The sequence below is a fragment of the Corvus moneduloides genome, chromosome Z, assembly GCF_009650955.1.
Source record: "Corvus moneduloides isolate bCorMon1 chromosome Z, bCorMon1.pri, whole genome shotgun sequence".
In the NCBI taxonomy this organism is placed as follows: domain Eukaryota; kingdom Metazoa; phylum Chordata; class Aves; order Passeriformes; family Corvidae; genus Corvus; species Corvus moneduloides.
The window spans coordinates 44,504,616-44,521,370 of NC_045511.1; the positions used below are offsets into that span (position 1 = coordinate 44,504,616).

General features: G+C 38.5%; 1 protein-coding gene across 1 annotated transcript in view; it reads right to left on the bottom strand.

Annotated features, from left to right (window-relative positions):
* Positions 1–16,755, bottom strand: part of LOC116438270 (atrial natriuretic peptide receptor 2-like) — a 37,476-nt gene that overhangs the window by 3,130 nt on the left and 17,591 nt on the right. The window contains exons 11-20 of the mRNA XM_032097101.1: positions 16,259–16,380; positions 14,465–14,606; positions 11,179–11,227; positions 10,143–10,247; positions 9,096–9,209; positions 8,162–8,255; positions 7,276–7,363; positions 6,385–6,524; positions 2,803–2,955; positions 2,079–2,177 (exon numbers count right to left, since the gene is read on the bottom strand). Of these exons, the coding sequence (XP_031952992.1) occupies positions 2,079–2,177; positions 2,803–2,955; positions 6,385–6,524; positions 7,276–7,363; positions 8,162–8,255; positions 9,096–9,209; positions 10,143–10,247; positions 11,179–11,227; positions 14,465–14,606; positions 16,259–16,380 (1,106 nt within the window). The remainder of the gene's footprint in view (positions 1–2,078; positions 2,178–2,802; positions 2,956–6,384; positions 6,525–7,275; positions 7,364–8,161; positions 8,256–9,095; positions 9,210–10,142; positions 10,248–11,178; positions 11,228–14,464; positions 14,607–16,258; positions 16,381–16,755) is intronic.

The following is a 16,755-nucleotide window of genomic DNA, read 5'->3' on the forward strand; positions in this document are numbered from 1 at the left end:
TATGGAGCTTTCAACAAACACTACTTTCACATTCTGCATCTAAAAATATTTCTGTAACTCTTCACAGTTGTCTGTCTGTGCTACTGATGAGCATCCTTTTCATCTGGTGAAGAAAACCATACACAGTTCTACCTCCTGATAAATAAAGAGCCAGTGCTTTCTTTGCATATATAGTTTTCAGCAAAGTCTAAACATTAAAGATACAGCCATCCTTGCTCTGACTCCAAACCTGTAAATTAAGACAGTTGGAAGAGACAATACTAACATAATTCCACATTTTTTTTTAAAAAGGTGATTTTTCCTTAGTTGAGATTTTTTCTTCATGTAAACCATGCAAACCTCACCTGTCTTGCTTTGTGAAAATGATGGAGGAAGGACCAAGAAGCAGGACAGCTAGAAGAAATTCTACTTTTGCTGGAAAGCAAAATTTTGCCAAAATTTAAAAAAATTAAAAACCAGGTTTTTTCACCTGTAACATTCTGTGACACAGAGTCAATCATTATGCTTTTTTGTTTAAAAAACATCCCAGATGATAGTAGGACTGGCTAAGATTGTGTAATTGATTTTTCTTGTAGCAGAAAATGACAGTTTATATGCCCACTTTTATTTGTTTAAATGTTTTTTAGAGTCTCAGAACATTGCCTGTAGATCAGGAGATATATGTGTCAGCATACATAGATACATATCTCAGAAATATTCCTTGCAGTAAATACATTATATTTCAACTTGTCATCCTGCTTGACAAGAAGACACTAGCACTCAGATTCCAGGTGATAGCATTTCTAATGCACATTGCTAGTAATTAATCGATTTTAAAGCAATCATCTTAGGTTTAAAACATGGTAATGTAATTTGAGGTCCTCAGATGTATGTGGCCAGAAAAAGAGGGAGAGAAAATAAAGGCTTGAAAGATAAAATGTTGTCTTCATTCCTAAGTCTATAGTGTTGATGCACCATCTGAGAAAGAGACTGGCATACAGAACAAAAGATAACCTATGAATGATGGAAGCAGATTTTGAATGTATTAGTTTTAAAGGAGTTCAGATAAGTTGATAGGAGGAGCATAAAAGGAGTTATCTTGGAGACTGACAGAAAGAAAATGAAGTTATATTTGTTCCACCCAGGTTAGCATTTGCTTTGGAAAAATAAAAATGGTGAGAAGGAATGGATGCTGGTGATTCTCAAATCCTTTCAAAACTTTCAAATACATCATTTAGGACCATTCCCCTGCCTTTCTGCCTTGTTTTTAGTGGATCATGATAGATGTTGAAAGCAGCAGTTTTTATCATGAAATTAAACTTGAAGAATCTTGTATGTGGCTAGTTCAAATCCATTTACAATGCATTGTAATGTGAGCCATAAAACTACTACAGCTTCATTTCATGAAGGAAAGGAAACAAGATATCAGAGTTCTTTGATGTTGAATCACTCTATCATTTGTTTCTCTCAGTTCTTGTAGGTCAGCTAAAATATTTCAGAATCTGAGGTTCAAATGTTCATATTGGATAAAGATGAAGCTTGCTAAGTAAACTTGGAGCTCTGTTATCTCCTGGGAAGAAGCAGTGAGAATACCTCCACAAAATTTCTGTTTAAACTCTTTGCTAGAGGACACATACATAATCTTCTATACTGGTTAAACACAGACACAGCTCCCATGGTGTTCTACTATTTCTCGTGTTCTCCATTAGAGAAAGTTATCAGCAATAAAAGAGGAGTAATGAAAATATTTTTACCATAAATCCAGATGTGTGTGAGCAACAAATAGAAACAGTGAACATAACCACTTGCCTCTCATTTTATTTTATTCTTACCTTTTTTACTGTAGAGGACTTCAAAGCCACAAAAATCCCTTTCGGAGAATTGAGAAATAAGGGGATCTGATTACAAAAACGGTTGTAGAGAATATCACTCTCATAATTTGTCCCTAGGCAGACTGGACCCAGAAATCAAGAACCTCCTTATATCCTTAAAGGATTTGCAATCATTTGAATAGGTCAGGACTCAAAACTCAGCCTAACATTTTTTAAGAACTAATTCAGGGATGATTAAAACCCCACCTGCAGTTTTTTCCTTATTACCTTCACTGGTAGATTCCATCCTGGAAGCTGTGTTCACAGTATCTCCAAATAAACAGTACCGTGGCATTTTGGTTCCAACAACTCCAGCTACAACTGCCCCTGTTAAGAAATAGAAAACAAGATATTTTGTGTTTATAAATCACATGGTCATACAGCCTTATGGCTGCTTCCTACACCATCTTATATCTAATTTGTTAACCAGATAAAGACTGTCAGTATTGTCTTTACATGGGTTACACATCTGTCTTACAAGTGATTTAAAACATAAAAATTATGATTTCTTGGTAAGTCAGTGTAAGCTGTTTAACTGGGAGATGCTGGACTGCACAGGACATGTCCAACTCTGGCTGTCTATCAAGGAGTTGCAGTCATACATCAGATTAAATCAGGGAGCTGGGGATCTGAGAGTGAAGGCTAGAGCAGAGTGTCAAGAAAAAACTCACTGTTTTGAGAGAACAGCTGGTAAGGACAAGTAACAGATACAGAATGGCAGTTCTAACTCACATCAGCAAATGCACTGGAGCTGTGGGATCTTTCCAATGTTGTACTCCAAACTGAGGTACCAATATCCCAGTATCCAGTAATTTACTCTGTTGGGATGACCTCTATGATGTGTTCCATCCCATATCAAAAAATTAACTTTATTTTAAATTGAGAGGAAATCACCACTACAGATGCATTTGTTAAGCCAGAGGAAGACTCATTTGCAGCTTTCTCAACATACCTGAATGTATTCCTGCTCTTATCTTTAGGAGGGTATTGGGCTTGTGTGGGATCTTAAAAGTCTTGCAGACGTCCAGAAGGTCTAAAGCCATGCTTGCAATCTCACCAGCATGAAGGATCCCATTCTCCTTGGGTACTCCCGACACCACCATATCTTAACACAACAGTGCAACTGTGTTAACCTTTGGCATTACACACAGATTTACTAAAGTATGCTGCCTACAATAAAAAAAATTTTAAAGGATAAGAAAAAGAAAGAAGTCCTATTTCTTCATGTCCCAAGGCACAGTTGTGCCTGCTGAGCAAAGAAAGCCAGAAACAAATGAAGGCTAGGGCAACAGCTCATGTGTAGAATTACCTTAATGTCTTAGGGTGACCTTACGATGTGTATCCCATATCGCTGCCTATGCCCAAAAATTAATTCCTGTGCCTTTCTATGGCTCTAAACTGAGCCTGAGAGGGGGAAGGAAAAAACTGAGCAAAACTTTTTCAAAGCAGTTTGCAGCTTGTTCAAGGTCACACACAGATAGCAATTTTTTTCCCAGCTGCGTCAGGGGAGGGAGGAAGCACCCGGCTTGCTGCTCCGAGGACAGTTTTTGGCCAGTGGTTCAGCTGGTTTTTTTCCTCCGGAGAGAGACTGAGAGTTAAATTTTTCCTTCCCTGGAATTTCAGATTTTTCCCCTTTTCTACTGGACTGCGTGATTGCTTCAATATCAGAGCACATCGGGAGGACTTTCCACCGGGCACAGAGGGCCTGGCCCTGGGCCAAGCCCCAGCTCCAAGGAGACCAAAGGGAGGACTCTGACACTTTCCCAGGTTTTTTCTCCACAGTGAGAGATTTTATTATTTAGCATAATTTTCCTTTCCCGTGTGTTTGTTAAATAAATAGTTTTTATCTCTTTCACTTTCCTTTGAGGAAAATTTATTTTTCCCGAACCTGGTGGGGGAGGGGTGGTTGTGCCTTCTCTCAGAGTATATTTCTAAATTTGGCCAAACCGGTACACTTACATCTGAAAAATGTTGTATTTCCTTCTTACTTCTACATAAGATTTATTCCCTCCAACCCTTTCTTTCTCCATCCTCCCCTCCACTGAGAATTCTTAAAGTGGGACAGGCAGTGCAAATGTGGCTGTTCAGTACCTTTTGTCATTGGGCAGATATAATAAAAAAAGGCAATGACTCCAACTAGGCATTGTCCTATGCTTCCTGCACTATGCTTTAAACACTGATGATGGGTTCTGGGGGTTCCAGGGTGCTGACCTGGAGAACCATGACTGTGAGAATGATAAACCTTGAATTTACGTGAGACCTGCTGCTGTAGTTCAATCCCTGTAAATCTATGGCACCTGAGGGGATTCATCCCATAGTACTCAAAGAACTGGTGAAGTCATTGCAAGACCTCTGAAAATGCTTTTTGAATGGTCATAGAAATCTGGAGAAGTTCCGGTCTATGGGAAGCTGGCAAATATTGTCCAAATTTTCAAGAATGGCAAGAGGGACAACCCTGCACACTACAGGCCTGTCGGTCTCACTTCAGTGCCCAGTAGAATTATGGAAAAGATTTTTCTGGGAGGTAATGAAAAATACCTGAAGGACAATATGGTAAACGGTCACAGCCAGAATGGCTTCATGAATGAAAAGTCCTGATTGTCAAATCTGATTTCCTTTTATGACAGGATAACCCACCCAGCTAATCAAGGGAAGTCAGCTGATGTAATCTTTTTGGATTTCAGTAAAGCTTTCAATACTGGCCCACCCAGGATTCTTCTGGACAAACTGTCCAGCACACGGCTGGATAAATGCATCACATGTGGGTGAACAACTGGCTCACAGGTTGGGCACAAAGGGTTACAGTGAATGGGGTGACACCAGACTGGTGACCTGTCACTAGGGGCGTTCCACAGGGCTCCATCCTCAGCCCCGAGCTCTTCAGCATCTTCATAAATGGCTTGGACACAGGACTGGAAGGGATACTAAGCAAGTCTGCCAATGCTACTAAATTGCCTCACAAGCAGAGAGGCCCTGCTAAGAGACCTTGGTGAATTAGAGGGTTGGGCAATCACCAACTTCATGATTAAGAAAAGGAAGTGTTAGATTCTGCTCCTGGCATGGGGCAACCCAGGATGTACAGACAGACTGGGGAATGAAATGCTGGAAAACAGCACAGTGGGAAGGGGGTCTGGGGGTCCTGGTTGATGGCAAGTTGAACATGAGCCAGCAGTGCCCTGGCAGCCAGGAGAGCCACCTGTGTCCTGGGGGGCATCAGGCCCAGCATCACCAGCCGGGCAAGGGAGGGGATTGTCCCGCTCTGCTCTGCACTGGGGCAGCCTCACCTCGAGTGCTGGGGGCAGGTCTGGGTGCCACGACACAGAAAAGCCACTGAGCTGTTAGAGAGTGTCCAAAGGAGGGCACGAGGATGGTGAAGGGCCTTGAGGAGAAGCCGTGTGAGGAGTGGCTGAGGTCACTTGGTCTGTTCAGCCTGGAGAAGAGGAGACTGAGGGGAGACCTCACTGCAGTTACAACTTCCTTGTGGGGGGAAGAGGAGGGGCAGGCACTGATCTCTCCTCTGTGGTGACAGTGACAGGACCCAAGGGAATGGCCTGAAGCTGTGTCAGGGGAGATTTAGGTTGGATGTCAGGAAAAGGTTCTTCACTCAGAGGGTGGTTGGGCACTGAAACAGGCTCCCCAGGGAAGTGGTCACAGCACCAGCCTGACAGAGTTCAGGAAGTGTTTGGACAATGCTCTCAGGCACATGGTGTGACTCTTGGGGATGTCCTGTGCAGATCCAGGAGTTGGACTCGATGATCCTTGTTGATCCCTTCCAACTCAGGATATTCTGTAATTCTTTGACTCTATTGCTGTGTAGGGCAAGAAACAGGTCTTTTAGGGGTGCATTTGTTCAGGACTTTTATGCTCAGGAATTTGTTCAACAGTTCCACAGAGAAAAAATAGTGGGGCTTTTCTTCCACATCTCTTATAGGACTTCTGTCTGTCTCATCCAAAAGCCCTGTTAGATTACCTTAGGTTTTATGGAAGTCAATTTTAATGGTAATCAATCCCCAGCAGATTCCCATGGTAGCAAATATAAAGCCATTTTCCTATAAACTCAAAGAGAAGAGGCACTCAAGCCCCTACAGTGTATTAGGAGAAAGAAGATTGTTATGGCCTTTGCAAAAAAAGACAGATTATAAAACTTAGGGTATGGCATCTATGATCCCATGTAAAAAGTAAATTTTTTAGTTGTGTTTGTGTGATACAGAAGTTGCCAACTGGGATTAATCTGCAGCCAAGACTTAAAGTCAGACCTTACTAGTCATAGGAACCAAACAAAAAGCAGTGGTATTTTACTCAATTAATTTGTCCCATTTACAACACTCATCAATCATACAAATGATTAAAGGTATGCAGGAAAATGTTCCTGGAGTTTGCTAGGGCTCTGGTAGGACTCATCTCCTAATTGTTTTATGTGGCCTTGACAGTGGTAAGAAGCTTTCCAAATCTCCTTCAGCTATTCTTCCTTATCATCAGAGTCACTATCCTGATGCCCCAGGCCCCATCACTGCCCACAGCTTAAGGAACTTACAGGCATCTCCTATTGTCTCCACCTTATAGACATCATAGTTATCTATGATCTCATCAAAAGTGGTATAAAGCTTGTTCAAGAGATCTACCACTTGGTATGGTGTGCTGGTGCTGGACAGCTCAGTGAAGCCAACAATGTCACTGTTAAAACACAACAGAAAGAGCATATTCATCCACTGTCATAATCATTGCTGATTAGTAATCTTAAGCACACAGTAAAAACTTCTCAATGCAATTACATCAACCTTCTCTTTTCAATAATTCTTTCACTAACATTCTTGTAGGATAGTTTTGTCTTCATTTATTTAAATTGACAAAAGACTTCTTCCATTTAAAAGGACAGATTGACCTGAGTCTTTTTGCTTACCAATGCAGTAAAGCATTTTTACAGGTAGAGTTTAATCTGTAACAGACTAAGCAGTCTTCTATTTTGGGTCATGTTTTGGTTTTTCAAATGAAAAAAGGTAACTTGATATCTGTTCATTTATGACAAGTGAAGGCATGCCATTTATATGTTTCTTCCTGCACACATAAAAAAATTAGGACTGTAAATCCATGTGGACTCTAAGGACAGAAAAATTTTCATTACACAGGCTAAATAGTGGATTTTTTACTTAGACCTATCTTATGAAACATACATTCATGCATGTGTAACACATGCAAAGGGATGTGCTGCTGTTTGTTAGAGCTCCAGAGTAATGCCATTTTTTATTAAGTAATTATAATGAAAAATAGGGAGGTGTGAGAATTTTGAAAGACACTCTTTTGCAGAGCCACCTGTTGTAAGTTTAGATAGAAATTCTGTACTTGGTTAGGAGCTTCACCTCCATTAAAAGCCTAGAAGTTTTTTCTGTAGGAGACAGTTCTAGTCCTATCTTTCATTTTTATTTACCTGAAGAAGATGGTGGCACTTGAGTAACTTTGAGCTTGTGCATGTTTTCCCTGCCTGAGATCATCTGCTACTTGTTTCGGCAACATACCTGTTGTAGAAAGTAGAGCATTATTAATCTTTTTATGTGGATTAAAGAACACATTAAATATAATATGTTGTTTAAAGGCACAAAAATATGTTCATAAATGCAAAATATTATGAAGGTGAAAACACACTTTGGCATCAAAATCTGCTCTGCTGTAATGTGAGAATTCACAATAAATCTCACTGATAACACATCCAGATTTTTCACATGGCCCATAACTTTTAGTTCAAACAAATCAATATCTATACATTCCAAGAAGGAGTAAGGTTAGATTCTAATAGTGTGAGCTGGGCTTTTACTAATTCTTCCTTTGTCAGCTCTTTGCTAGTGCTTTCTACTTGTGTTAGGTTTGTTTACTATCTCCTCTCTGGTTTTTTTAAATCACCTTTGTTCCCCCTATCTTGCACTTTCACATCCCTTTTTTTCCCTCTCTTATATGCTATTCCCATCCCTTTATGCCTTTTTTCTTACCGAATTCTGGAACATACACTGCCTTTAAAAGTAACCAACTAAAATTCCATAACATTTATAACTATGCAAAAGGCCTGCCACATGGATTCAAAGTCCGAGCACTATGGATTTTGGGGTCATAGCTCTCAGATGAGTGTACTAATTTCTAAGGGGGAAATATAGAACGTAGCTATCTTTCCATCTTTGCAAGAAAAAAGTGTACTCATTCTTTGCTAGCTAAATGTTACCTATCAAATAATCACTCATCAAAGGGTTCTTGTTTGTATTTAGACAGCTGAAATAAAATTATTATTGAGAAGAATATCCACTATTTTTCTCTTTATAACTTACTATACAACAGACGATCAGTCTTCTGTTTTTCATGCATTAAATCCTGTGTTCTCTCAGAAACCAGTATCTCCAGATGTTTGTTATATTTCTCCATCTAAATAACAGAGAATTTTCTAAAATCATCTTTTTACTGAAACAGATGCTTAGCTGGATAGGGTGTAAGAATTTGAATGATTCTGTTTTGAAAACATTCAGATATAAAAAAGGGCATAGGTCTAAAACACCTAACACTTTTTTACAAAATCCAAAGATCAGATTTCTCCTTAGGTAAATTTATAAATCTAGATTTGAGGTTGTTGCTTACATGTAAAATGGTAGAAGGCAATTTCAGGCTTTTCAAATTTCATGCAAACTTTAGGGGCCAAATCCAATGCAGAGAGCAAGCTACAGACATGGATCAAAATCTTACCAAAACAAAAGGTATCTAAGTCTCAATCTTTTAGCAAAAGTTCACAATGCTCTTTCATAAACTATCTTGCTGTGCTGGTCAATGCTTTACTTTTTGCATCCCTTCTCTGTGTGAGGCAATAGTGTGTGGAGGCAGGAATCTTGTTTCTCTGATGATGGGCTTGAGATACTCTGCTCAAAATTATTTGTAAACATGGTATTTGTAGCATGCAGGTATTCTATATCCATGGTACTGTAAGACCACTGAGCCACAGGAAAGGGGGAATATAGTTTGCAAACAACATTTGATTGACAAAAAAAAAAAAAAGTTCAACCCCAAAGAAGTTGAAACAGTTAAAAAATTGAATGAGAAGGAAAGCTGGGTTTCAAGCAGAGCTGCAGCTACAATCAGCCCCAACAAAGCAGAACAAATAGCTGTGGATTTTCTGACCAAACAAGGGGCATAAGATCAAAAAAACCTCTGCAGGATGGAGGTGAAAGTTATTGAGAGTGAGCAGATTGAATTGGATTAAAAAGCTAAATTTACCAGAGTCATCATCATGTCAACAGGGCTAACGGGATTCATCTTGTACAACATTTTCTTGACTTGTTCAAATGTAGGCCTTTGGGATGGATTGTTTTTTCTGCACCTTTCAATTAACTGCAGAAGGGAAAGAGTGAGAAAAGCACACAGCTTTTACTATTCCAAGCACAAGCAGTATTTTAAGTTAACACTACTGTTTTCTTGGTGCCAGCTGGCTGTGTGAAGCTCTCTCTGCAGCTGTACTGAAGTCTCTGGAGTTATACAGGCTTTTGCTGAATGAAGGATATTAGTTCATGAAAATGCTGCTGTGGGAAATCATAGTAAGATATACACGTTCCTTCTGCTGAACACTGCTTAAGCTCTTGTCTTGTGCTGTAAAACAGTGTTACACTGTTGGAGTCACATACTGTTTTCAGAGGACTTGTCTTTACACAAATTCCCAAAAGATTAAGAGCTGAAGTACCCCTTAGGAACGTTAACTTCTGATTAAAATCCAGTGCTACTAATGAGAAGTTTTTTACATTTATGTTATTACAAACCAGCAAAGCTGAATTATATTGCACTGAAACTGAAATAAGGATGACCCAATCTTTTTCTGATTTAATTAAACTGGGAGGGGGTGTACTTTATTGAGGCTACTAAGACAAAGATTTTTGCATAAGAATCAAACCAAACTCATAATTTGCCTGAGACAGACTTCGTTATTTGAAAGCCCTCTGTCAGTAAGCTAGATATTACTAACATAAAATATGTATGAAATTCAACACTCTATAATAAAATGAAATTGCACAAAAATCAGTGATTGAATATTAAAAACATAATGTATTACACTGGCAATTTGAGGGGACAATTGAATCTTTCGTTGTCACAATGACATGTTTTTATTACGGATATTAAATAATTTCATTTTGCTTTGTTTGAGGTACTTGTACCTCTTCATTTCTGGGTTATTTATATTTATCAAAGGTAACATTGCCATAAAACTGTTATGACATGTTGTAAATTCACTTCAATAAAGGACTTTTGTACACAATATTGTATTTTACTCACCTCTATATAATCTGTGGGACATGGGCAAGAATTCTCAGTCTTTCCTGAAATTAATTCTGCCAAAGGTGGGCACCAAGAATATTCAGCTGAATGCATGACATCTTTCTAGAGAAAAAGGGATTAAACAATGTTGAAACAAGTGTTATGGTTCTCATCCCAGTCACTGAAAATATATTACTATTATCATCATCACTTTTATAATATCTTCCCTATCACTTCTAAGTCAGCTTTTTTTATATAAGAGCACAAGGAAAAAAAAACGGATAAAAAAACATATAACCCAGTCAAAACTGGGTCACCTTGTCTAAAAGCTTTTTAATGGCTGACAGGCTTTAATCTCGGTGTTTATATGACATAAACAACATTTGAAACAAAAAACCTGGCAAGATATTGGGAAACCTTTAAGAAACCAAAAGGACTACATTAGTCTATTATCACAAACTATCAGAACTGGAAAAATAGCAGTTTCAAGTGTTCATTGTTACAATTTTTCTTAAGCAAATTATTTCAGAGAACATGGTTACATATCCAGACCATCTGTTTTCAATTTCAAGGTGCATTCTTGTGTATGCCATTTAGCACTGATCAAAAGACACATGCAAAATGGACATTTTCCTTATGGAGAGCAGTTAATTTGCTTTTCTAGGTAATTCTTATTACTGCAAGATTCCACTAAAAGGGCATGTAAATAGCAGGAAAAGGAAGAAGCAGGAGCAAGAGGAAGATGCTAATACATACATTCTCCCTGCATCCACCTAGCCATTAAACCTCACAAAACTAATCAAAAGGCAGTTTTAGAGCTACATTTTTTTATCATATGCTCTTCTTCAAAGCTCTGAAAGGGAAAACTGGTAGATTTATGAGGAAACCCTGATTGCATGTTCCATGGGAACTGAACTGGCATCCAGAAAATCATGAGGAAAATGCATCAAAAAGTAACTCAAAGGTGCAGTAACTCAAAGTTTGGTTTGTGTCTTCAGCAGAAACAGAATCAAAGTTGTCATGCAAATTCCAAAGATAATTTGTCTTTACTTACTGCCATAGGGTCACTTCTTGTGGCAATTTCTAGTAAAATGATGGCATAACTGCAGAATAAAAATTAAGCAAAATCTTAACGCAATAACAGTTAATTGAGTCAGTGATTTCTTCTTTTCATGATTTCTTATTCTTCCCCATTCTGTGTCTGAAATCCCAGTATCCCAATAGGAAGGATGGCAATGGTGCTGCTACTTATTACAACTTTGTGATTTCAAAGATCTGTTACTGAAAGTTTCATAGCATCCCTCTCTCATGGTTATCAGTCCTAGAGATGTTTGAGGTTGATGCAAAGCAATTTTCTCTGTAAGAATTAATGGAATCCAGAGATGATATGTACAGGTTTATATACATAATTCCTACCAGTTAAACATAGAGGTCTGATTTTTGCTCCAGTCAAGGGGCAGGAGCAGGTTCATCAGAATCACCAGTTGGAGGAGTGGCTTCTTCTCAGCCACTGAAAAGATCACTGTTCTAGAAAATGCCCATGAAGTCTATGATGACACAGTGTGTCCAGAGGACATATTTTATAGTAAGCATTTCTGCTTGTTCCTTCTGAATTATATTTTCATTATCATTATCTTCCTCAGTTGAACTAAGGTCAAATACATTCACCAAGGATGAAGAATGGAAAAAGACAGTAAAAACAGAGTTTAGTCTTTTTACTGAACTCACTGGAGATCTTTTAGAACAGTGATCTCTTAAAAGCAAGCACCTCCTCCAGCCAACAGGCTGGAAAAAGATGCTTTGACCTCTTTATAAAGTGAAACAGTGTAATAATTTACCCTGCATGCCTCTCAGCTTGGTAACATTTACTTTTTGGAGAATATTGGTTTTCAATCTGTTGTGTTGCTAATGGTTGCACTGTTCCATAAGACATTCTATTGGTAGCAGCATATGTTCATTGGTCTTTCACCCCACTTGTGGACCACGATTAGAAAATAAAATAATGCATATAAAACATGATGAATAATTTAGAAATTAATCTGATGAGGTTTTTATATTAATTTTGTGGTGATTGGTGGAAGAAAGAAAAACCAATCCTCGGGAGGCCGCAAAGCTGAAACAGATTTTCAAGGACAATAATTAGATGATGGTAACTCTGACAAAGTCATATTGATTTAATTTATCTTCAGCAGCACTGCCCAATAAAATTCACTATCCATTGTGGATAGTGAAATTCATATGACGATTACAAATCAAGAAGAATCTATGTAAGAGAAACTGTGACTGGAAACAGCCTCTTCAGCTAAAAACAGGAGCTACATTCATGCTCCCTCCTATTCTCATTTCCATTTTAGCTTTCCCATCTGACCAACACTTTCCCTAGAGAACTTTAAAAGCAAGTGATTCATCTATAAGAGCCCACTAAATTACAAGTCCCACTCCTGCAGTTTCTACTCATTTTTTATTTGGGCCTTACCTTCAGGAATATTAATGGAATTTTTGCACAGATGAAAACTGAGGATTTCAAGACTGGATCAATGCTGCCTGGCCAGTGGGGCCAAATACAGCTATCAGGAAGGCTTATCTCCTGCTCAAAATTTGTTAACATGCAAATTCTAAAGAAAGCCCAGATAAGAAGACAACCCTTTCAATAGTACAGGACACTTCTCTATCTTCCCTGACTGCATGTTGGTCTTTTTTTCCAGACATGTGGATGAACAGCAAGATAAATCCAGGAAACATTCACTGAATCTGTCAAAAGTTCATTGTAAACATGCATGATATGAGCAAATCAGATCTTAGGACTATTTAAAGGGGAACCTTCGGCAAGAAATGCCTTCAGGAGGCCAAGTTGCCTGAGAAGTCAGATAATGATATCTATCCAGAACAGGAGCAGAGTAAGAACAGACAAGCCAAGGAAACAATTTTTGGGATGCATTTTGGCTGCAGGGCAATGGTAAACTGGAATGTATAAGACAATCATAAAATTATTGTTTAGTTGGAGCACAGTTCTTTCTAAGACTACTTAATATTGAAAACACAGTGATGCCTTTTCCTGGTCTTAAAATCAAGAGTCAAACACAGTTAGAAGGGAAAAAGGGGTTTTACCTCGGTATTTATTTTAAGGATCCTTAGGTGCACTACATCCAGGTCGAATGCACCTCAATGCACACCACAATGCACACCCCCACAAAAGATCAGGTATAACATTATAGGTCTTACTAATTAGCATATCTATCAAAGATTCCCCAGTGAGAAGCTCGAGTGAGCCCCCCTCCCCAAGGAACCTTCCCCTGGATGGTTCTATCTCAGTTTACAGAATGTGCTCTGGAGAGGACCTTGGGGTCTGGGGCACACTGATCCCTAGCTACGAAGCTTCTAAAGTGTTTAGTCTCTTAGCTTGACAAACAAGTGCAAGAATGTAGGCAAAAAGCACTAAGAATACAGAAGTTGTAAAAAGGTATAAAAATGGTTTAAAGAAAAGCAAAAAAAAATCTTCATGCCATCAACAGGACAAATGACAGTAGCCAGAAATACCAACAGAATTTCAAACTGCCTTAGCTGAATTATTTTGAAGCAAATTCTAAGAATATATTTAAGCCTATGAGCACAAATACTACTGAGACTTCAAATTCTTTCTCAGGTAATCTGATAGAATGGAAAAAAATTAATGATGTTCAAGCACATTGTATATGCAGACATTTGTTTACAATTGTAATGCTGGTTATCTGAAGAGTGGTTGGATAGAAGAAATCCACCACTGGCAGGGAAAGCCACTGGAAGGCAATCTTCTATAAAGGCTTTCAAAAGGAAAGGAATGCAGCTATTCACTAGTGCATCCATTTTTTTTCCCTTCACTTTATTTTTCCTCTGTAAACCAAATATTGACACTGTGTATATGCCCCAAAATAATGTACTGACATTTAATTACAGAATTACAGGGTGCATATGTGCTGTATGACATCCTAGAACATTGATGCTATTAACTTTTGAAGTATCGCCATTATTGAAAATAATCTGCTTTTCATAAGAAACAGCAACAGAAAAAAAAGGATAATTAGATAATAGCAGACTTTTATGCCTTTTTATTTTACTGGTCAAGTGACTCCTTACAGATCATTGGGCCAACTCAGCTTTTAAATAATGTCAGTGAATTCAGTATTTGGTTATCTACCTTGAAAGAGAAGATCCTGTGATATCTATGCTGTTCTGTGTTCCAGGACCAATGCTTTTAAAAATACAATCAAACATATACCTGGAGTGACAACAGAAATACACCAAGCCTAATTGTTAAAGAGTACTCGAGATTAGTAAAAGTGAGATCAGGAAAACTTAGCTACCTGTAGACATCTGACATAGAATTGGGTTCAAAATCTGAAAGAGAATGTATTTCAGGAGCCGTGTAAATCTGTATCAAATGCTGCTGGGATGAACTTGATCCCTCAGGAGAATCTTCTTTTCTGTATGACTGCAAGCCATAATCTAAAATGGAAGAAAACAGGAAGCAAACTATTCAGTGGATACTTCCCTGAAACATGTGCAGTAGTAGATAGTAACACAGTTAGTCCAAAGAAATTAATTTTCCCTATTCTAAATACACATCTTAAGTCTAGAAATAGTGGGGTCTGGGTGGTCTTGTCCCCCTAAACTATTGCAAACATAGCATCTGGTAAACCAAATATTTGGGCAAGACTGCAGGACAGCAGGGAAATGGAACTACGTGACCCACTGCAATCAGAATTATTTTATGATTTTATCAAATTATATTCAGCAAATAGTCTCATCTAGTGCAAGAGTTAGCATGTAAACACAGGTTTCTGTTCTACTTTGTCCCTTGATCCTTATCTCTGGTGGCAGGCTGCTCAAGCAATTACTAGTTAGACAGAATAACAACTGAAAATCAGATGGTGGGCATTACTTGAACACCAACAACATCAGAACAAAGGCAGCATAGATGTGAAATATCTTTCTGTCTATACTTCTAGCCTAACATAGAAGGAATTCTTAGCATATGACTCAGAATCAGGAAGAAGGAGAAAAAACAACTGACTTCTGCTATCTTTCTTATGTAAACAGCACTCTTCTGAGTGTATGCAAAGGCTGGATGCAGATATCTGGTTTTACCTGGAGTGACCTCTAATTAAGACGTTCCTAGGGATTGAATCTTTATGTGGAGGTCATTTTTAAAATACCTCCCACATTTGTTATTTATGAGGTTTGTTTGACATTATTTCATCCCAATAAACCATGAAAATTTGAAAACACTACAGTTTGATGCAGAACAGAATCAAAACAGAAGTTGCTGAGTGATTTCACAGAGATCCTATTTAATTGAGAGGAGCTGTGCTAAGGTGATGCAGTTGATGTAATTGAACTAAGTCTAATTTGTATGTGTTTCTCCAGAACAGGCTTCAAGCAGAGTAGACAGTTCTGAAGGCAAAAGGATACTGAAGGAGTTGGAGAAGCAGGCCTGGCCCTGTGTAGGGGCCTTAGTCATAGGATGTACCACTGAAAAACAAATCTGTTGCTGGTGCTTTTAGGATGGCTATGGGTTAGAGAGGATGATGACTACTCTGGGAAAATAGTAGAAGTGATGATCATTCCCTTAATTCCCTTTGGCAGCTGCAAACTAAACTAGACTTTTCAGTGGTTTTCTTTTTCCCACAGGCTGTCTTCCTGTACCAAGAGCAGACCTGACCTGTAGTTCCATCTCTGGGAGCATACAATTCAATGCTGTGAACAAGACTTTAAAGCTCTGAGTCTGCTTTTCTCCATTAAACTACCTTGTGTTTACCAATCACTCAGCATTGCTATAGTTCTTTACACCATTGTCCATACCTCAGGTTTCTCTGTGTATCAAAATTGAGAATGAGGCAGTTTCTGCTCAGATGTTGATAGACTGCATAATTTGTGGGATCTGAAATGTGCACCAGTGACATATACTAAATGACTTGACTTGATAATGTAACATGAAACTTGCTTCAGCACAAGGCACTGCTAGTGAAGTCTGGTACAGTCAGCAATTCCACATGAGACATCAACATGAAAGCACTTGGGAGGAGTGTTGAGTGTGAAATCTGTAATTAGGGGGTTAGCTGGACAGTTTTGGAATTTTTTTCTAGTCTCCTCTTTACCTGCAATTTTACAAACCCACCGGTCATCTATCACACAGTTACTAGATTTCAACCGTCCATGATACATTTTGTGGTGGTGGAGATAGGCCATTCCTTGAGCAATATCAGTAGCAAAAGAAAACCTGGAAGTCAAAAATCAGTGAGCTAGTATATCCACTTTCACTCAACAATAGCTCCAAAGCCTGCTGAAGTTTACAGAAACTATAGCTTTCAGTTTGTGTTCCCATGCTCATTTTTCCAAAACACTTAAGGTGACTGTTTGAAAATCCATATCTCCCTGAGCTCACAGGCCAAGACAGTTGAGTTTATTCTAGAAATTGTCAGTACTTTTGTATCCTTGGAAGTACTTTCACATGTTTACAAGTGAAACAATTTTATTACCTTCCTCTCTTTTATTTGGAAGATTTCCTTCCTGAAAACTTTTTTTCTTTGCTGAAGGCAAGCACACAGCAAAAGCAGAATGGGCATATCAAGACAACCGATCTCAAAAAACGATG